The 23,286-nt window shown below is 39.2% G+C and overlaps 1 protein-coding gene across 7 annotated transcripts in view; it reads right to left on the minus strand.

Annotated features, from left to right (window-relative positions):
• Positions 1 to 23,286, minus strand: part of LOC121516101 (LIM and calponin homology domains-containing protein 1-like) — a 152,319-nt gene that overhangs the window by 25,513 nt on the left and 103,520 nt on the right. For 5 of the 7 annotated variants that reach the window (XM_041797197.1, XM_041797200.1, XM_041797196.1 and 2 more), the window contains 5 exons: positions 20,615 to 20,813; positions 9,411 to 9,669; positions 6,297 to 6,563; positions 1,967 to 2,290; positions 622 to 657 (listed from right to left, as the gene is read on the minus strand). In XM_041797197.1, the coding sequence (XP_041653131.1) occupies positions 622 to 657; positions 1,967 to 2,290; positions 6,297 to 6,563; positions 9,411 to 9,669; positions 20,615 to 20,813 (1,085 nt within the window). The remainder of the gene's footprint in view (positions 1 to 621; positions 658 to 1,966; positions 2,291 to 6,296; positions 6,564 to 9,410; positions 9,670 to 20,614; positions 20,814 to 23,286) is intronic. The other 2 variants (XM_041797201.1, XM_041797203.1) reach the window with 2 other exon arrangements.

Raw genomic sequence — 23,286 nt, forward strand, 5'->3', positions numbered from 1 at the left:
AAGCACTCAGGTAATGTTAGACAGGCATAGTTCAATAAGTACTCTCTGCAGACCTTACTGCAGGCACTCATTGTTCCATGCAACAAAAATATTTGGATTACAGCTTTTTAAAGTATGGTACAAATATCAAAGGTGAGAGGCATTAGTTGACACTGTCAAGGCAATCAGTCAAAATGTCCTCTCTGCAAAGTCATTTATCATTTGAGGTGATGCACTGGACTTACAGAATAGATTTTAAAGTAACAGGAGACATTAAGTCAACAATTTCAGTATCACATGCTAAGTGATGAGAGAGCTGTCTATTCTGCAAGACTCAATAACTGATTAACTACAGAATTCTTTTTAACATTTCAAGATGGTCAAACATTAAGATAAAAAATGTACAGAATATTTTTGTTGTGACATTCATACTCACAAAATAGTTAAAATGTAAAGTTGTTGTCAGTAGCCTGAGGATTAAATTTAATCATTGGCAGATTTCCCTCTTGTTAAAAAAAAAAAAAAAATCACATTCATTGGCTCGATTAATGATTAAATGACTTTTTTAGTGAGTTTTTCTTTGAAGCACAGAGCAGAGCTGAGGCAGACAGCGGAGCCTCTGAGTGGTATAAAACAACTTACTGTGGGTCATCTGACACACTATGTGTGATGTTGAATCTACAGAAGGCAGAGAGCATGGAGAGAGAGAGCACAATCACAAATGAATACACTCAGAAGAACATGTCACTCAAACATAGTATAATGGGGTAAATTGTTAGCTATTAGCAACATTGTGTGTTGTGATCACAGCTGACAATGAGTTAGTTATGACAAAATAAGGTTGACTTATAATGCATTAAACCAGCAAGCCTGGAAGTTTATTTAATCTTTGCACAGATGCAATTGTCAGTCTCTTGGTTTAATGTTGGTCCGTAAACCGAGCACAAGGGGGCAGTCTTATCTAAGGCACAGCCAGAACGCAACAGAGGGCAGGTTTACTGCATCACCGCAAACCAAAAACACTGCTAGCATTCAACTGATGCACATGGCAGTGATCCGAGAAGGCAGCTGACTTTTACATAATTAAAGAAAGCACATGCGCCTTTTATTAGACAGCACAAGAGCAACATGAAGGATGTGGCTCTGTGTCTGACTGTGACCACTAGCTGAAGGTTTGGCCTAAACCACAAAGGTCTGCAAGAGTGTTTTTTATGGAGCCTGCTCTGTGATGTTTGAGGGTGTGAGAGAGTGTGGCCTGTGGTTTCTCACCACAAAGTCAAGACGACTAAGTTAAGAAACTGCTCAATGGATAAAGACTGTTGTTGTCTTTGATGGCTGATTGCAATAGGGTATGTTGTAGTAAGCTGTGCTTTTGCCATTTATTTTTAGAGTATGACAACCTGTGATACAATTTGTTATAGAGAACAGCTCTGTATTCTTATGACAAGATCTTTGGTATATCCATGCAAGTCCACATAGCATGAGATCAGATATTTTAACTGAAAAATGTACTTGCATTTAAGAATGGTCGAGTTATACTTGATTATATTAGATTAAATTAAATTTGATGTTCACTGCAATATTCCTTAATCAATTTTTCCTGAATAGATCAAATGTTGCCAACAAGAGTCATGCAAAGTCAATAAAGGACCTCACTATTCAGCATTTTCTTTTCTCCAAATTTCTTAGTATAACAAAGAAACAAGTAAGAATATACATTTTCAGAGTTTCCATGCATATAGCCTACACAAATACTTAAAAAACAAAGTCCCTTTGCATTCATTGAAAAATGCCATGCAATCATGAGGTAATTAACTCATTCATGTAGAAGCATTGCAGCTTGAGGTCAAGGTGACATGCTGAGACTGAGCCCTTAAAAGCATCAATGGATAAATGTATCCTTTGATTTTTTAAGCTGAATTATGTAGCTGTAGTTCAACATGGTGGAAATTCAAAAATTAGGGTGTAGATGCTGCACATGGCTCACGTTGCTGGAAGATCACTGTCCAACCAAGATCCTTGCTGGTCATCACTCTCACTCAGTGCCCTCCCCTTCCGTCTGCCTGCCTCTGTTGTTGCTGTTGAAGCAGTTGCCATGGCAGCGGGCACAGGAAGGAAGTTAGAGAGGCTGGAGGTGGTGATGTTTTTAGGAGAGGTCAGCGCTTCCAGTTCCACATCTGCACTTGACAGGGAAGAGATGTCTTCTTTCACAGGTGGATGTTTCCTGGTCGTGGTGACGGGGCTTGCTGCGTTTCCTGCTAAAGTCGTTGACTGGTTGAAGAATTCCTCGGAGCAAGAGCGGGCTGGAGTACTAAAGAAAGCAAAGCAAACTAAAACGCACTGCTGCCTGGTTATCACCCTATATCATCAGACAGCATTCCTCTGAAGGAGCCAAAAATGAGTTTTTTTAAGATACATAAATCTATGAAAATAACACAGCAAGGTCACAAATCCCTTCAGAGCAGCCTGGATGTCAAAAAAACAAACTGCAGTCGCTGAACATTCTGTTGTTTGTCATCCTGAGATGAACGGCTGCTTTCTGGGAGGCTTATTATTGGACTGTTAGTTCCCACATTGCATGGCAGGGAGGGGAAGGCTGTGAAAAGGCTTCAGTCCCAGTCTGCACAGGGTCAGGGAAGGAAGAAAGCCTCATTTCCTTGCATCCTGAGGGTGGGTCAAATGTTTGCGTTCCCTGCGAATGTGTTTGCATGTGAACACACACAGAGCATTTTGGTGTGTCCCTGCTCTATGTATGGCTTTATATATTCGAAGGTGTGTGCAGGTTAATTCAAGTGTGATATTACTGGGAAATGGAAGCAAAAGACTAATACTTACTTGTTTTTATTTTCTACCCAAGTTTTATCAGTCAAAGTATATTAATGGAAATGCTTTTGCAAAGCAGTTGAAACACTTGAAACTTAAATTATAATTTGTCTTTGTAAGCTAAGACACATAAGCACCTTTACTTCTATCCAAACAACATGATAAAGACAACCCAATAAGAACAGGCAGAGCTTTAAAGAGGAATTTCCAATTACCTTTATGTTGATTGTATACAACTGTTTTTAAAGAAACAACTCCTGAAAACACAAATGAGTTTTTAGTTTTCCTCCAAAAAAATACAAGTTGTTACCAACAAACTGCCCATATCCTGGTTTTTACAAACAGTGGAGAAATCCCCTTTTCCTTGGAACACAGATAAACACAAGCTGAATGTCTGCAGAGGATTCTTTTCACTCCCTTGAAATGCTGACAATCCAATCAATGCAACAATATCTGTGCCAGAAGGAGCTGGAAACTGGGGGTGTGACTGCAATAACTCTCCAGCAGCACTGTGAATGAGATGTCTGGTGGAGTGGGAAAAAAACACAGGATAGGGCAGGATAGGGCTGGATTGTAAAGTAACAACAAAGACTTGAACTGACATTTTTCAAAAGGGTAACACTCCAGTCACGCAGAACTGTGGACATCTGCACTCTAAAATATACATCAGTGTTATGTCTTGACAAGTCATAATCCAAACCTTGCTATCTGACATCGCATGCTAGATATGAAACTTGACTGGTCCTCTGAATGAAGAATAAACAAACATTTTTTTTTAATCTACATTTAGAAGTGATTACGGAACCTCCTGCTGACTCACTATTATTTTGCTCCGGATCAGAACAGAATTAGAAACAGGGGTGGATTAACAGCAGTGCCAAAGAGAAAACGGTTAGAGGATGGAAAAGCCACCTGTGAAAACTAGAGCTACATTCTTTCTAAGAAACAATCCTAATGGCTGGATGTTCAGAAGTGTAGGGATTATTCTGGGACATTGTTTTTGGACAGATGCAATGCTGTTATGTTTTGCATAGAGCAACTGAATTCCATTCACCTCCTCACTACGGTAGTTCATGTGGGGACGTAAGCCCGGCACACATCAAAAGACTTCTAAAATCTTCACAGAGACCCCACACTTGACAATGACAGATTCAGCTGTTTCCTTCTAAAAGTATGTGGTGTGTAATGGGATAACCTACACCAGGGGTGTCCAAACTATGGCACGGGGGTCCAAATGTGGCCAGTGGATCTTTTTGATTAGCCCACAGCAAATTCATAATTTAAAATGAAATATGGCCCACATTACAACATGAAGCTTGACTTTGTTGTACTTCTTTAAACACAAGGTGGTGCTACCATGCTAATTCTGTAAACAAACATATTGACTAGAAAAATGTATTGATTTTTTTTTTTGTTGTAACTACACTGAGATGACACTATAAATGGTTAACATATTAGAGACCAAAATAATAACAGTCACTTGTTTTATAACTCCCTGATGGATTATGGAAGCAAAGAGCATACCAATGGTGTCCCAGGGTTGGAGCCAGTGGTAGCCAGGGCCGACAAGAGCCCCCTGAAATCTGACTGGCCTCCCAAAATCCTTACAATGATTGGTTATTTGCCTTGTCAGTCATAAACTAGCCATTTAAACATACACAACCATTAAGCATATCTTAACCTGTATTAGATTGATTTTAGTAACCCTAATATCCTAGAGTGAGGTATATGAAAGTGGGCCCACCATATATTTCTCTATGTGGCCCTGATTGGAAAAAGTTTGGACACCTCTGACCTACACAGTACATCACAGACCAACAGATTAATTCACTTACAACCAGAGTTTCCTCTCTCAGAACTCTAAATCTTGCATGGTCAAATACAACTTTAGGGTAAAAAACGCTGAATGTGGCTAGCTGTTAGCCACCTGCTACATCCATTGCTGAAACAATTTTGGTCCAGCTCCTCTCTTTGTAAGTTCAACTGTGGCATGTTGAATCAACAGTTGTTCTGTTCTCAAGAACAGAAGTCCAGCTAACGTTATGCCTCAAGTTTCTGATTGTTGCCAAGGCTGTGGTGTGCTTCCTCCTTCTGGAAGATTCAGGATTTTTTTGGCTGACGCTGAAGATTTGCTTCTCTCTGCCTCCTGCGTGCTTCTATCTGCTCCAACCTTGGTCACAGCTTGGTCATCGCTTACTGTTTACACTGATCAGTAAATATGCTTCAAGTCTCTTAAGTGTCCATATACATATGCCTGTCTAAGTGTCTGTTACAGACAGACAGAAAGCAGAGGAAAGAGATGGCCATGTCTCCTGGCCCTGACCTGCAGAGTGATGATAGCCTCACAGCCCTGCACAAACACTGGCACAATAAAATGACCTTGGAATCACTGCATGGACTTCCTCTTGTTTCATTATGATAATTCATTAATTTTAATTTTAGGTTGGCCATACACATTTTTATAGGAAAACTGCAGTTTTGGGCATCTATGAGATTTTTTTTGTTGACGTGGTATTGTTTGATTTGAGCTATTGCGTCCGAATTCAAAATTCTGGTATCATGACAACTCTATTCTGTTTCATTTAACAATATTGCTCATGGCTGCTTGGCTGTCCTCGTTATTCCCCAAGGCCAACAGGATTTCCTAGCCTAAATAAGGAACATTGTATTCATAATTTCAAATCAGTTTGGCCGAACCATCTTTCAAACAAATCATGGATGGTAAAATCACTCTTAATACTCCTGACACCACAGGGAAACTTGGCAAGATAATCAAGCCTTAGCTGACTTTGTTCAAACTGGAGGGAATCTGATCCCAAATCGGCAAGATAATCTTGTAGTATATGCTTCACATTAGTAGCAGATATTCAACATTTCAAGATGAAAGTGATATTCTCATCATAGCTAGACGACCCTCAAACTAACTGATGTTTATGATGTGATGAATGTAGATTTACCACTAAAAAGAACAAGACAATTGTCATTCTCCATAGCACTTTTGATAGCCAAAACATGGCTCATACATTACCCACAATGCATTTGAGCTTAAAAGTAGTTCAGTCTGGAAGTCAGTGTTATGCTTGCAGCAGCAAATGAAACCTTCAGCGACTAGTCTGAAAAGTTAATTCATTTTTAACTCCACATTCATCAAATTGTAGTCTCCAACTACAACAGATTTAACCTCAAGTGACATCACACAAGGGAATTTATCAAGGCTCCCTCCCAAGGGACAGTAGCAACTTTTTCACAATTGCAAAAGTATGCATCTGCACCTGCCTACCCTATAAACTCTGAGGAATTCCCCTTTAAGAAGAGCATGTAAAAATTACACAATAGCCACAGTTTGTGATTAGTAGAAATGATAGATAATTTTAAACAATGTACCAGAAATCATTCCTTTTAGTTTAGAAGCTATGGAACTTAAACAAATCAAAAATGAGACATGGGCTGCTGATTTGAGCTTTGGAGGAAAAACAAAAATCAAGGTGAAAAACCTTTGCTCAGAGGTGACCATCTGGTGTGTCTCCTTTGGGGGCTCTGCATGGGGCTGGGGGAGGCTATAGGGCAGCGGCTCACTGCTCCTCCTCCCACCTGCTGCATGGATCTCAATGCAAGGTGGGGAAGCAGGTCGATCGCCCCTCTCATCATCCTTTACAGACTGGATCTCCCTCTGAATCTGTACCTGAGGTTTAAGAGGCGAGGTAGGGGACAGGGTGGGGGATTCTCCAGGTGGGGCGTCTATGCTAGGGATAACATGTAGACTTTTATATGATCCATTTAGACACAACAGGGAGGGGAGGATTTAATTACATTAGACCAAAGTTTGCAACAACCAAACGGGGCAAGCCATTCATACAACAAATCACAGAAAACGTAGAGGAAAATAAAGTTTCAGACACACAAATTGACAGGAAGTAAGAGGGAAAACACAAGGACAGACAGATAAAGTGGAAGGAAATGGAGAAAAAAACAAAGCAAATTTAATCAATGCATGTTTTTCGGTGTAACAAATAACACACTGGAAAAATCAAAAACAAAAGGGGAATGGGAGACAGGTGAGGAACAAACACTGGACGAAACACAAAAGGCAGAACACACACACACTTGCAGCACTTTGAAATGTAAACCTGCTTGGTTAAAAAAATCAACTTGCAGATATTCAGCATCTTTAATCTTCTGCTGCTGTTCATAAAAATCCAACCAAATCTCAGTAACATCAGCCTTCTGAAACAAATTTTGACCAAATCCTGCACTACACTCACTCACCACCAGCAAATCTGCACATATTGATACAACCAATCAAAGCATAGTATAGATTTCGCTTAGCAAGAATAACTTTGAAACTTTGGTACTGGGATGAAATACTTGTGACCTCAGCCCCCTGGGATTGTGGCATAACTAATCATTAAATTCAAACAAGGCCTCCACATTTTCATCTGCCTCTCATTATTTGAATGCAGCATATCACACACGTTTGTTTAATCAGAGTCAGAGCCTTTGAAAACACACATCTGGCCCCCATGAGTCACACCTATGTGTAAAGTACCCAGTGAAATCTAACAAATCTAAAGGATGATTGTGGGTAATTAAAAAAGAAAACCAAATCAGTGACGTGATTTATTTCCCCTGCCCTCTATAGTCAGTTTGTTTAATTTTAAATTCAATAGTTTAAATCAATAATTTAAAGCTATAATGAGGTCACAGTTGTACAACTTGTCCCTAAATGACCAGTTAATTACCCCCATGCCCTAACTGTCACCGGCAGCATTCACAACATTGAATGACTCAGTCCTATAGTGGCTACGCCTACATTCAAATCAATTACCTCAAACAAAAATTCAGCTGCATCATCAATCAGATATCTGATATTAAATGTTCAATCTGTGGGATAGTTGGGGAATCAAGCAAAGGCTCATTCAGTCAGTCACGTTATGGTACTGTGATTACCCTCTATTGTTCATTTAACTCAGAGCTAAGACTATCTCAAATAATGAAAGCAAAATTGAATGAGGATTACATAAAAACCTCTTTAGTTTTCCTATTGATAAAGTGTTCTATAAATTAAAGATGCTGATGAGATGTTGTCTTTAATCTTGCAAGCCATGTTAGAGTTTGGTGCTATAAAACTGAAGAATTAAAGTCAGCTGCACACAAAACATTTAGGGAGTCTTTATCGGTGTTGGGGAAGCTACTTGTAAAAATGCAGTAAGCTAAGCAACTAGTTACTCTAAAAATTAGAAATGTACAACACTGTTAGCATGATACCACCACTGGAAGATAATAGCTTTGAAAGTTAAATATGGGTATGGGCAGATATAGAAATTTCTGCCAGAATTTACAGCCATACATATCAGCAGCATAAATCATACTCTGGCCCTAAATACTGGTAAAAGATGCAAGTGTCCCATCAGGTATAGGTGGCTGCCTAGGGTACCACACACTCAACAAGGCTCACCATGAGCCCTGAACGTTTTAAATGAAGCCCCGAACATAAAAGAACTATCAGAGTGTCTACTCCCTACTTCCCTGATTATCTTGCTCCTCTCTCAGCTCCCCTTGACTTAGCTTCTCTTTGCACAAAAGACACTTGATGTAATTTACTCTACAGAAAGGTGTGTATGTATCTGTATTGACTTAGGAAAGTTTTTGAAATTTTGGCATTTTGTATATTTGCAAAAATTCAATATTATGGATCCCTAAAAAATAAGCATTACCACTCCTGGAAAAAAAGGGTAGCAAGCTAAGCTACAGTAGTACAGAAAAAGTAGCTACAATAAAGCTGTTTTCAAGTTATTATGCCACATTGATTTATAACTGCCTTTTTTAATCTATTGCAATATTTTTGTTTTGACTTAAAGCTTTTATAGCACTTTGTGACATCTGCTCTTGAAAGGTGTTATACAAACTGACTTTGCTTACTTACGTGAATACTTTTAAAGCAAATCACTTCAGTCAGCTACTGATGATTAATCTCATTCCCCCATGATAAAGGTAGATGAACAGCTGTTTTAATTGAACTAAATCAAACATGAAATTCCTCTGTGAAAACCGGAAACAGAATTTCGCAACTAAACCAACCAAACAGCCTTTAAACTGAATAAATAAACTATACTCAAAGTTGGCAATGGAAGCATCAGGATGAAACTGTGATGTCACTGGTGTACAAGAAGCACACTGGTTACTACAAGAACATGTCAGAATATCAGCTGAAGTCTCTTACTCATCCTTAACAGTTTGACTTTGGACTGTGAAAGAGCATGCTGCTGGGCCGCAGCTTTCTTGTGAGTAGACACAGCTTTTTTGGATGCCGCCACACCACTTGATTCAGAAAACAATTATGATTCTAACAAGCTACTGAAATAGGAGTAAAACTATAAGGTGCTACTTGTAGTGCCCTAACTGCCCAACACTGATCTTTTTACCTTGTTTATTTACAATAGCTTGTATTCTCTTAAAAAAAAAAGAAAAAATGTCATTTATACCCTAACGTTTAGATTCATTCTCTTGCTGTCAAAATTAACTCCTTCATTTTAAAACATAACAGCATGCAAGTATTTTTGTGTATATGAAAGAGTTTCCTTTTATTTACTCTTAAAATTCAGACTCACCTGAATGGTCTCTCTCCTCCTACAGGTGAAGTAGCGGTACTCCAGCTCTTGCGTCCTCCCTCCTCTTTGTCGTTCCTCTTCTTGCGAAGTGGCGTGGGCACATATCCACTCTGGTTGCTTTTGTTAGGCAGGTACTGGTTAAAGGGCATAGCAGTGCGCGGCTCGCTAATGGAAGTCCGCCGTGCCAACATGTCGTCTTTTCTGACGTCTGGCATCTTCCGGTGGGGGGGGCCGTCGGACTCTGAGTCGCTGCCGCGGCCTGTTGAGAAAAGACACAGGGGAATGAATTAGGCCTAATGACCCCGTACCTATGAGAGAACATTTGTGGAAAGTTTTGAAAATCACACAAAGCATTCTTGAGAAACTGCATTTGCCAGCAATGGATGCACATGTGCCCAATGACCTTGAACTTTTACCTATGACCACCAAAATCAAACTGCAGCAGTCCTCAGTCTTTGTGGACATTTCTTTAAAGTTTGAAGTCCTTAAGTAAGTCCTTGCAAGGGTTGTGCACAAGTACCATGACCTTTGACACTTGTAATCAGTTCATCCTGGAGTCAGGATGAACTTTTGAGAAAAGTTTGAAGAAAATCCCTCACAGTGTACTTGAGAAATTGAATGAGCAAGAATGTCCCTGACAGATAGACAAACTGATGGACAGACTCCCTAGAAACGATATGCCTTGGAGATTGCCAGCATGGAGGCACAAATGATTCCCCTAAAAGTATGTGAGCAAAAAAACGCCCAGCCTGCCAAGTTATTGCCAGAAAGAGCAACAGGGAAAGAAGGGAAAGGAGGAAACAGAGAAAAAAAATCCCAAAATAAAGCTGTGAAACATGATTAAGGAGCCTTATTGCTGTTAGACCATATCTCTATTCAAGCTATAGAAATAAAGCTTCAAACCTACAGAATTTCCTCCCAGTCTGTTACAGGGAAACATAAAAAGTGCTGTTACAGTGTTATTATGCCTGCTACATTCCAGGTGCTGTACATAAATCAAACTCCTGGCAAGGTGATGACTTGTTTTTAGGAAACAAAGCAAGTTACATAAATCAGTGCTAAATCTGTATTGTGCAGCTTGTGCCGACTAAATTCTAGGCTACAGTTAGGAAGAATCCACTTAGAATTCCTCAGTGTCTGTCTGTTATCACGTTTTAACACACTGTTAGCTCTTTAATGTCAGAGGCAACACCTGGCCTAGCAGAAGTGCATCGCTCAAGGACTTTCCCTGCTCTCAGTCTTAAATTCCTCTGCAAGATGTTCATGAACATCTTGCAAAAAGAGGGAAATGAGGACGAGTGAAAGATTTACCCTGAGTACACCAGTCATTTCCATCTTCATTAAAATGCAGTATTGCTAATAATAATCCCAACATTAGGAAACAGAAGGAAATGCATACCTGAAGCCTCACTTTGCTCAAGGTCTCTCAAAATTCTTCCCCAAGATGTTCAGCACATGTGCTACTGGAATTTCCCTCCCTCTGGATGCATGCCCTAACAATCTGATGACTCAATGTATACATTTTCCAAATATAAACCCACAATTTCAACCAGATCTGAACCGTTAAATCTTCTCTTAGCTCTAAACAGATACACGTGGACTCAGACACTGCTCTCAGTGGAAACAAACATCACATTATGAACTTGTGAAAAACCCCTTTCTATCAATAGATTTCTTCATCTTTATGTGGTTGAAAAGATTGACAGATCAAGGTCCAAAAGAGGCCTTGAGGTATCTGCACTTCCCAACAATGTATGGTTAAATTACACCTCTTAACCCATCAATTGGAAACATGAGTGACTCTACCATCCAAGACCATACATCCTTAAGGAACAACATATGTCTGTATGGGGTGATCCACTCTCTCTGCACATATGGAAACACTGAAGCCTGGGGTAAGGTTTATCATGGGTCAGTGCCACACTGTACCAGAGATTCTCACAAACTTATTTCCATCAATAATCATCAATAAGCATTTTTACTACAGGAAATGTAAAATCCTTGGAACACAGGTCAATATTAGCTGTGGCAAAAGACATGCAATAACATTTTGATACAGAAGGTTATAGTGATACCATCACTGATTGTTACTACATTAAAATGAAATACATCTTGATACATTCCAAGGTGTAATTAATATTTTTCAAAGCATACTTTATGCACTACACTTTTCAAGGAAGAAAAAGTCTGCTCTTATCATCTCTGCACTTTTGTTGCTTGTGCGTGACTTAACAAACTGTAGGTCTGCACTGTGGGAAAACCATTTACATCAAAACCAAGCCAGGAAAAGTATGGGAAGCATATTTTGGTTAGTATCTGGTGGGAATGCATGATATTATGGGTATATCAAAATCTGCAGATATTGGGTTAAAAGTGAATAATCAGTATAAGCAGATATGAAAATTTCTTAAGATATTTACAATTGATGGTTTGGCCATAAAAATCTGCCTATACCAAAATCAAATATTGGCTGTATGAATAAATACATTAGTGGAGTTTTAGGCTGGATCAACAGACCTGTGTCAGCTGGAGTCTTTTTCTTTATTCATCATCATTCTCTACACTTTTAAGTGGGTTTTAAGGACTGAAATATGTTCATCCTCAAACTTTACATTGTTTTTTAAGGACTGAATATTAAGGTCTGTACTGCACTTGTATCAGCTAAATTGTTTTGTTATTATTGCCAGATTAGATATCGGACAAAAACTGTGCCTTCCTGGTGCGCCGGTAGTTGAGTGGTTAAGGCGCATGCCATATACGCAGGCAACCCGGGTTCCAGCCGGGCCATTTATTCCGGCCCATGGCACTATTTCCTGCATGTCTCTCCCCGCTCTCCCCTGTTTCCGACTCTATCCACTGTCCTATCAAATAAAGGCAAAAAGGCCAAAAATAAATCTTTAAAAAAAACAAAACTGTGCCTTCCTAAGTTTTGTAAGTGCTGAGGTGAAATTACATTTTATTTTAAGATTCCTGACATGAAAAATGGTTAAATTCCTACAAAGTATAGTAAAATCTAGTGTATAATCTGTACTTTTGTTTTACTATATGTAATTGTTGCAGTATAAAATACTGAGACATGTGACATCAAGTGCCTGCAGCTGCCACCGCCATACACCAAACGTAACCTAACACAATTTGAAATTCATCCCCATTTATTGTGTATTGCAAGCGGCCACTTCGGCTTCACCGTTCAGAGCAAACTGGAAAAAAAAAAAAAATGACAAAGACCAAACTGACGTGTTAAGTGCCATTTTATAACTACTTTTCTCCCTTATTAGCTCATAACCATGCGTTTAAAGGAAACAGGAAACAGGAAGTATACTGTTAAGTAAATAAACCATGTGGAGCCCTGGTTTGAGAGAGACCACTCCTCAGAAAGGACAAAAGGTAAAAGACAGAGTTGGGCAAAGCGAGTGATGGGCTGTGAGTCTGTCTCATCACTGCAGGCAGAGGGCTCAACTATTGTATCATAGCTAGTAGATGTGCAGACTCCATCAGGTGAAAAAAGATGGTACTAAAGGAGCAACACAGCTGCACAGAAACTGCATGTTGTGGACTTTGCTGGAAAAAATTCAAATTGTCATGCAGGATGAAAAGAGACAAATGTTCTTATGATTAATTTAAAAAATAAAACTTGTATTTATTGTTATCAGCTCAAATAAGTTTGGAAATATCAATGTATCTGGGAAAATATTATGCATCCCTCGTTTCTTCCCTTTGATTGTCATTGGCTTTGAGCCGTCCATGACACTTCCCTGATTGCACCATCCATTGCTACTATTTTTAATAATGCTTCACATAGCAACAGAGATTTTGTAAATGGAAACATGTAGACAGCCAAAAAGAGAGGAGAAATCTGTCTGAGACAGTCAGCACATGCCAGGCACTCATGCACACAGATTACATCTTAAAAAGAATAACTTCTCAACACTAAAATCCTGTTTAATATTCTTCTATTTAAAGAATCTTTCCTAAAACAAAACAAAACAAAACAAAACAAAAAAAAAACTGTCTTATACTTTTAATGTTTCTATCAATTTACATTGAGGCTGGATGCTAATCACACCCCAGAAAAGTCATAAGTAACATCTTAATCCCTCACTGTGATAGCTTTAGGTTTATTCTTTTAACAGCCTAAAACTCACAGTGGGTGTTGTCCTGCAAGCCAGAAAAAAGGGAGGGTAGGCTTAACTCTATAACATCATAAGCACAAAGTGTCGTATTTACCAACACTGTATCCATGAACAAAACCTCGCCTATACAAAAGAGCATTGCTATTATGGAATCTCTTTCAGAGAGTGAATTAAACTCTTCTCCCTGGCCTCTCATTACTGTCAGGATGAAGTCAGTTTAGAGAGCTGAATGGGGAAAAAGCTTTGTCTAAAGGTCAAGGCTGGGAAACCTGGCTGAGTCGTCAGTGTGCATGTCGATTAATGATGCTCTGTACTCAAAGCTCCCAGAAATTGGATGATAACCCTGTTGTTTTTTGGTTTCAACTTTTCTAGTTTCTGGGTCTGATGAAAAAAAAACTGGTATATGACACCCTTGCAATATGAAATGCATAAAGGAAATGCAATGCAAATCAAGTCAGGTCAGGGTGTTTAGGGGGGAAAATGTGCAAAACTTTGTCTGTATCTACCAAACCTTCTAGCCTGCTACACAAGACTTAACCACAAAGTATTCCAAGTTAAATAACATCACCAAAATCTGTTCATTTTGTGAGAAAGACAATAAATAAATTAAGAAGTTGCAAGAATTTGGCAAGTCAGTATTTGAAAAACTGTGGAGTAATTTGTCTTTCTTTGAGCCTGCCAGCTTCTCATCATTTCTATTTTTCATCATTTAGAAATGTTGTTAATTTGTCCCAAATGACAAGGCATCTTACTTTGAATCAGAGCATGTGTATAGAAATAAAAGCAGCCTGGTGATATGACTAATCAGCTGTGGGTTGTTAGTGGTGATGGACAGATTGATTTTGGTAATGATTGTGTATAATAAGCAAGATGTTTTAAATGTCTCATGATGACAGCTTTGTTTTATGTGTACTGGGTATTGAAAGGATGATTTTGTCCCTCAGTGCGTTGGCGTGGTCTTTGTCTTTTTTTTACATTGTTGTTGTATTGTGTCATACAGGAAAAGACTGTTTAATGGGCCTTGTTCAAGACATTAAAAAAGTTGGAGTTGCCATTGATATGGAGTTTATCTCAAGCCAAATATCCGCCTTTCAAAGTGCCACTACTTTCTTTGACTGTGGATATTTCTGGTGGATTTTTTCTGCTTTTTTACATAAAGCAAATATCCATCAAGGTTTTTAGTCCCTTTGAGTGCTAGTGACAGCAGCTTAGGTTTTGGAGACGGCAGTTTCCTCAGCACTTCCTTCAAAACAAAAACAGTCTAACAGGATGCTTGGCCTCACTCTGTTTTCCCACATTCAGTTCAGCAATGACGGTTACATAAAGGTTTTTTGACGACTGTAGTAACTTTTTATAGGCTGTCATTAACATTTAAAAAGGGATGAATTCAAATGAAGTGCACCAATCAACAGCTTTCATTGACAGCATATGGTCTTTTTGGCATAATAAAATTCTTCTATGCAGCCAAATTCCATCTCTGACTGGAATTTTTAACTTCAGTGCAAAGCATAAAACATGTTCACAGCAGTTTGAAGTTTATTTGTTCTGGAAAACTAAACTTTATGTATATTTAATGCTACTGAGTTGGATGCATTCAATTTTATACATGTTAAATTTTAGTTCTATTTTAGACTTAAAATCATGTAACAGACAGATATTATTGTTCCAACTTAGCTGTAAGTTTTATGTTCCATCCACTAGTGTAGCTGTGAGTCTGTGTATAGATATCTGCTGTTAAAATCTTAGAAAAGAGACATCCACTTGAAAACACACTGAGGCCAGAAGATGATGCAGATAGAAAGTATGAAATGTACCCAATAAAAGTTTTATGCAAGAAACAGGTGGGGAGAATTAGAAAAAGCTGTCAGGGGAAGCATGGAGCATGAACCAGTTTCAATGACAGCTATGAGTCAGAAAAAGGTCTAAAATACGGATCTGAATCTTTCAGTGTATCAAGATTTGATTGATTGTGTTTTCTGGATTAAAATCGACTGACTCCTGATTCCAGAATATTCTGTTTATCAAAAAGGGGTTTGTTTATCAGGATTTACTCCAGTCTTCAGTGCACTAAAAGCTGCAAATGCTTATTTGACTTTAAAAATAATGCAGCTTTTACATTTTTAATGTTTTCACTTTATCAACTAACCCTTTGATATGAAACAGGGTTGGGACCTTGCTTTTATATCCCGTCAGAATCAGCTGGGAGATCAGTCAAGTGAAATTGTTTGCATTTGCCAGCAACTGTTGTCTGTAGTTCAAATTACTAATATGACATGAGCTTGGCTGGGTCAAGCTTCCTCTTATGCAGGGGACTGTAGAATCCAGAGTGTGCACTTGTGCTTTCTCCCAGTGATAACAGTAGAGGCTGAATGTCTTACTGCTCCATAGACTGTTCAGACAGTGCATTAGTGTGTTAGACCTATCCAAATATTCTGTTTACCTTATTGTAACCGAACCTGTAGCTTAAGTTTCATGAGTTTTCTCCTGCTGATGTCTGGTAGACCAAACTGAAAACAGCACGTTTCCTGATGTTGGTGTTCACAATAAAAGTACTCAAGAAAAACAACAACTACAGACCATTATTGTGAAGAACTTCACGGAAACTGCATGTTTATAATCAATTTAACTTAGCTTAAGCAAGGGTACCAGCAAGTGTACAGGCTATGGGGATTACAGTTGTGTCTCTGACCTTATTTAACCTCATTTCATTGTATTGTCATAGGTTCAAAACAAGTTAGTCATGAGTTAAAACACATTTAAACAGCTGTAATCATTACAATGCTGCAGTGCCAAGCTAAAGATAAACTCAATCTAAACATGCAGCACACAGCACGAGTTAAAGCTTCCACCAGGCCAACAGACATGCTTTGCAAAGTGAGCACACTCACTATTTTGTTTTTATGACAACCATCAAACTTTTAGAGGAAAGAACACATGTTTTGTTTGATACTGAGAGCTAGCTAACACTAGCAGCACAGCTGATGAGCCAGGACTGACACAGAGACAGTGTGCAGAAGAAAACCACCAGGACCACTTTGCCAAACTTAGACTAGCAGCTGCTGAGAATTTAATCAGAACGAAAGAAAATATGATTGAAAAGTACTGTTTTTTTTTACTTCTGAATAAAATAATTTTCTTAAAAATTAATAATTGCCATGCTGACAGTAATTCTTTTTAACATCTCTAATAAAAGGTATATAAACTAGAAAAATTGGAGTATAATTGAATAGCTATTAACAGATACAAACGAACTGGAAAGTATTGTGCCATACGTCACTATGAAGATATTTTCAGTTCATTATTTACATTTTGTATCCTTCTTATGACTTGTGCATCTAGCAAGTATCTCCAACAAGAGTCTTCATTTTGACGCTGAGGATGCATCATTATATGTTATTGTGCTCTTTGTTCTTTTAGAGGAAGCTCCCAAGAATAATCAGTGACAGATCATCTGAAATCACATTTATACTACCACACCTCTCACTTTTGCCTCACTATAAGAGCATGGCTCATCTCTTCCTCTCTCTACAGTTGTCATTCTTCTCATGCACATTCAAACAGAGCCATCAAACAGCTGTAGTCCAGGACAACGGGCTCAAACGCTCAGCACAGAGCAGCTTTTGTGTGGATGTCAATGACAGGGCTGGAAATCCTCACTGAAAGGTGTCACAAACACCACAAGGCTTCAAGCTTGGACAAGCACAAAGGCTTAGTGCATACTGTACTGTGCATAAAGTAGAAACCAAAACTGCGCACAGTAACGTTAAATACTGCAACAGGCACTGATTAGAGGGGAAATGAAGAATCGGGGGAGAAAATTTTAGAAAGAATTAAACTGAAATAAACTGGATTACTTCTAAAACCATTTTATTCAACCAAAACGATAAGCTTTGTATTAAGTATCTTAATCTATTAATTTTTGCTTCAAGATGAGATGATTTATTTAGGAAGTTAAATTAAACAACATCTGGGGGGAAGTTATCTACACAAAGTCAAATAAATACTTGTATAAAGGTAGGTGGGTTGGTGAATAAGACAGGCAATTAAGTAGGTTATAAATTAAGTAAATAAATGAAACTTCTACATTTGAATTTCAAACAGGTATCTGATGCTCTTAAATAGAGCTAAAAAATATCAGGCAGGGGACAGTATAGTACAATCAGGCCTGGGCAACATGGTCCAAATACGATTTCATAGTAGTTGTCTCTCTTCACAGTATTACATCGCAGTAGGACAAAATCAATAGATAACACATTTAACTGTATATATGGGTGTTACAACCCCCCTTGTCCCTCAGAGAGGAGCCAGTGATGGCACTGAATTCAAGTCTCAGTATAAGATCACAGAAAAAGGATGTTATAATCAAGGGTGGAAAGTTACTAATTCAATTTCCTCAAATTACTGTAATTAAGTAGCTTTATTGTGTACTTGTACTTTTTGAACAGTTTTTAAAACCACTACTCTTTTACTTTTACCTAAGTATATTTTGAGAAAAGTATTGTACTTCATTAAAATTTGAAAAGCATTGAGTACTGACACTAAAACACTAAAAGCCACAACAAGAAGGTCCAAACTTTCTGCCGAAGTCGCTGCCCAGTTGTTTGGCTTTCACAACACACGACATACATGCACATAGCAAGAGAATAATTCCATATTTCTTCCCAAAACAGCTGTGGCATTATACTTTAGGTTAGGTCACATCTTATAATCGATAATCTGGTTGGAGGTCCATATTTTCTTGTTGTTATTACACATTAAGGACTGGTCATATTTCACTATGAAAGCCCCTTGGTTATCAAAAGTAGCTACTCAGTACTTTGAGTAAATGTTAAATGACTTATTTTTTACTTGAGAAGATTTATAGACCAGTACTTTTACTTCTACTTAAGTTAATTTTTACCAGAGTAACTGTACTTTCACTTGAGTACAATAGCCTGGTACTTTTCCACCTCTGAATTTAAGTGTCTCTTTGTAACTGAACCTAGTTTTAAGTTTTGTTCATCACCTGCTGAGGTGTGCCACATTTCCTGCTGTGGGTGCTCAGAATTAAAGCATTTGAAAAAAATAACAACCACAGACCTTTATTATTTATTATTGTGAAGAACTTCATGGAAAGCGTGATTATCATTAACTTAACTAAGCTTTAGCTGCTGCACCAGCAAGTATACAGGCTACAGGCTTTGTAGCTGTTCACTGTCTGAGTTGTTGCACCATCATGCTCCAGTCAGAGCATTGAGGTCAACAAACCAGATGCTTCTTGATATTCCTAGATACAGTCTGAAAACCAGAGGTGACAGGGCATTTGCTATGGCTGCTCCTAGACTGTAGAACAGTTTACCTCTGAACATTAGAGCTGCTCAATCTATAGATAATTTTAAATCCTTTCTTCAAAACTCACCTATTTGGCTGGTTTTTAATACAAGCTGAGCTTGACATTGTAATATGCATTCTTTCAAATATTGCTATTGCATTATATTTTTGAGTCATTTATTGTGCTTTTACTGTTTTGTCAAAGTCTGTAAAGTACTTTGGTCAACTACGGTTGTTTGTAAATGTGCTATATAAATAAGCTCTTGACTGAATCATCATGGTGTCAAAACAAGCTAGTCATGAGTTAAAACACACCTTTACACAGCTGTTTAAGTCATTATTTTATGAATGTTGCAGCGCTGGGTTCAAGATGAACCAACTTAATCTAATACAGCAGGGAGAATGAACCAAAACTCCAGCCAGGCTTACAGAGACACCGCAAATGGAGCACACTCACCATGTTGCTGTTAATACATCAAACTTGGAGAGGAAAAAACACACGTTTTACCTGTTTATAATGTTGCTCATAATTTACAAAAGCAAGAGTGGATGGTGTTCGGTTAGTTACCTGGCTGCTCTTAAGTCACCTCTCGTGGGCACTACAACGCATGCATTTAGACCAGTGGTGATGATGTCACCATTCCATGGCATAAATTTTACCGTTGACAGTACTGACACTGGTTTACCGCCAACCACTCAATACAATGTTCTGACTTAAGCTCAAAGCTTCCTAACTTTATTTGGAATGAGAAATTAGATGTGTAAACAGCAGATTATGACACTGGATCAGATGTTTTTCATCAAATCACACCCTTTTGCTTGTAGCTTTCTTGTCACTTTTGTTTTATTGACGTAATAGGAATATTTCCATGAGCATAAATAAATTCAATGCAGTATTTTCTATGTCACTTGACACAACTGTCCTTGGAGGCCGCATTGGAGCCTATGAGCCTGCATTATTGTTACACTAATGAAATGTTTCTGAAACAAAACAGATGTAATAGGTTTGTTATTGCAGCTAGACCTCATGCTATTATTTACACTGTTAATTAACATTAGATTTGTGTGATCTCAGACTGATAACACAAAGACAAAAAGGAGCACTGAAGAAGCTCATCAAACAGAAAAACAAGACTCCTGTACATGAAGCCTTTTTCCTGATTTGGCTGAACTTTATTTCATCAAATTCTGTATCTTTACTTGAAGTGAACATATGCAGGTATTGTGAATTGACAGGCTTTAAAACAGCAGAACAAAATCAACAACTGCCATACTAACAGCATAAGCACTGTGCATATATACAGGAATTGTTTGTCTAAATCCCTTCTCTTTCACAGCACAAGCAGTATTTGAAATAATGGCCAGAGCTTGATAGGTCAAATTCAAAACAGGCACTGAGATCATTCACTTTATTCTTTCAAATAGCCTTTGACAAACACAGGGCGTAGTCGTGCTGAAACACAGGGAGGAGAACAACAGGCTTTACTATAGTTGAACCAGAAGGACAATACACCTCATTTATCTATATAATGTATCTGTGCACCACAATTCACCCACACAAAACAGCCAGCACTAAATAGCTGCCCTCTAAAAACACATTTAGTCAACCTGTGGCTAGAAAGACATAACTGCTTTTCGAAAGATTTAACCTGCAAACTTACAAATGTTGGTCTCTAACCAGAGATCTCACTCAGTTCAAACCAATATATGTACTGATATAATGAAGAATGTAAGTGTGAAAAGAGTAGACATGTTTCTTACCATCACTGCTGCCACGGGGGACCAGGACGTCCGGCGACGGAGTCTGTCGTGAGCGTGAGCCGAAGGAGTCCAGGCTGTCGAACGAGTCCTCGCGGCCGTGCCGTGGTGGGGAGAGAGAGTCACTGCGTTCTGAGTCCCAGCAGTCGATGTAGCCACTGTCCCGAATGCTACGTTTAGGGCTCTCTGCCTCCTCTGCCTCCTGAATGTTCACATGAGGACAGGTGAGATGAAACACACAGATTACCATCAATTTCACACAGTGAAAAGCGTAAAACATTTTGTGTTAATCTAAAGAATTCCTGTTACACAAAAATATCTTACTTGAGTCATAAAAAAAGCCTCTTCATCATCCTCTCATAATTTCCTCGTTTCTTGGATCCCTCTCTATTTTTCTGCGTTTCACCTCAGTGACCCCCTCTCTTTGTCAGTCTGCAGATAAAAAATGTCTCTGTAGCTAATGGAAGGTGGAGAAAGGCCTTTCCTGTCTACCAAAAGACTTCCTGCTCTTGACCCCTGGACCGCCTATTATGCAACTCCCAAACCTCTGAAACTCTGTATTAGGCTTTCACACAGACTGCATTGCCAAAGAATTTATGCCAGACTCATTTCTCCTTTTAGCAAATTCAATTTTCTTCAGTGAAAGGGGCATCGAACAAAGCTGTTTGGCTTATATAGGTGGATGATTCAATATAAAATGTTGATTTAAGCACAGACAAAGTGTTAACAAATTTTTAAAGATGTAGAGAACACTTTAACATTTTTTTCAACTGTACACTTAGGTATCTGACTGAACTATGATAAAACACATCGGTGTTGGTTTTATAGCTGAAATTTGCACCAAACTGATAAAAATCAGGATTTTACAGGTTTTAATTAGCTCAAACAGACATCTGCCTTGAAAAATCTTTTCTGAAAAGGTGAGGCTCATGTGACGTAGAAACCGATGGTCAGTTTCTATGTCACAAACTCTATATAAAAGGTAGAGCATTACCGCCTCTAAAAGTGTACTCACACTAGGCCATCCGTACCGTGCCGTATTCTAACCGTGCTGAAGCCCATTTGACCCCCTCCCCTGCTCCCCCTTTGGCCTGCACTCACACTGCTCAACACATCCAGGCCTGGGCACGGATACGTAACGCGCCGATGTCATTACATAAAGCATCCACCGTTAATGATTCAGTATGCATAAGTGTTGTTTTTTAGGCTGTAAAACAGTTACAGTTTTGTATATCTGATCTGACATCAGAATTATTTCCCCTGACCTGGAAGCTACAGTAACTATACAGAGACAGTGAGGAGAGAGAGAGAAAAAGCAGTTCATAGCGGAGAGTTGACCTTTGTGCGCCACGAACTGTACATTTTCTCAGAGTAATCCTGGATGCCTGATGCACCAAACAAGCTCTCATGTGTCCAGAGCAGGATAAAATGTTCAGTTAAAACTGTTTTTTTTTTTTTTTTTTACCGTGACGAGAGCAATTTTAACCATCTGATGAGAGCTGGAGGTGAAAACGCCTCAGGATTAATAAACGATGCTCCATTCAGACATCAGCGATCAAGATCCCACTTTCACTTCTTGGTGACATGAAATAGAATTAGAGGTAAGTTAATTCAGTGGATGATAACCCCATATGATTAATCCCGGCACACACTTGTCTGCGTATGTGGCACACTCCTTTACGCATGGAGGATGAAAGGTGTTTGCTATCCTGTGAGCTGCTGTTTGTGACTAAAACAAGGGAAGAAGCTTTATTTTACAAACCAAAAATCCTCTTACAGTCATTAAAGCCTGACTTTGCCAGAAACTGGTCAGAAATGTGGACTGGACTGGGATCCTGCTGTCTCTAGCATGCAGCTGCTGCCTGGTGGGCTCTCTGAGGAGGGTCCTCTTGTTGTTACTTCACGCTACGTCACATTCCCACGCTTGTGCTCCTTCATTTGCATCCGTGCTGTGCTTAGGCCCACCTCGTCCATCCGTGCCGGGGCCGCGAAGCGTGCCGCACCGAAGCATGGAACGATTGCACTCACACTGGCCAAACGTACCAGACTTTAGGCTGAAACGGGCCCAGGCACGGTACGGATGGCCTAGTGTGAGTACACCCTAACTGACTTTACCATTCAGAGACCACTCCCATCCTCTCCTGCCTGCACCTGCACTGTCTTGGCTCTGAGAGCTCCGGCTGTAGTAATGCCACTGCTGGAGCAAATGGACCGAACAGGTAGTGCTCAGAACCACCACGGTCCACCATGACACTGTGGCCTGCGTCAAGGGGTTCTAGAGGGGAAAACTCCTCCACTTTAAAAGATCGCTATGAGGCAGCAGTGCTCTGGGACTCTGTGTCTCTCTCTGACAAGGGGACATCACTGTCACTCCCGCCTCATCTGGAAAGCCCCGCCCATTTCCCCTCCCTCCTCTCGGAACCAAACTGTTCACTTTCTGTGCATTTTTTTAATTACGGAGGTGGGCGGAGTTAGCTCTGAGCCGGGGGTTTACTTACACTTTAAATATCCACATCCTGACAGTGGAAATTAGATATGTTCTATTCCTTTTAAGGGGGGGGATAACTCTTTAAACAACACACTCACACTCAGTGACCTACAATAACAGAGAGGATCAGACAATAGCCAGGCCAGTCAGTCACCTGCATCTTGATTTTCAATCATCATTCTTTCAG

This window comes from Cheilinus undulatus, linkage group 10, assembly GCF_018320785.1.
Source record: "Cheilinus undulatus linkage group 10, ASM1832078v1, whole genome shotgun sequence".
Classification (NCBI taxonomy): Eukaryota; Metazoa; Chordata; class Actinopteri; order Labriformes; family Labridae; genus Cheilinus; species Cheilinus undulatus.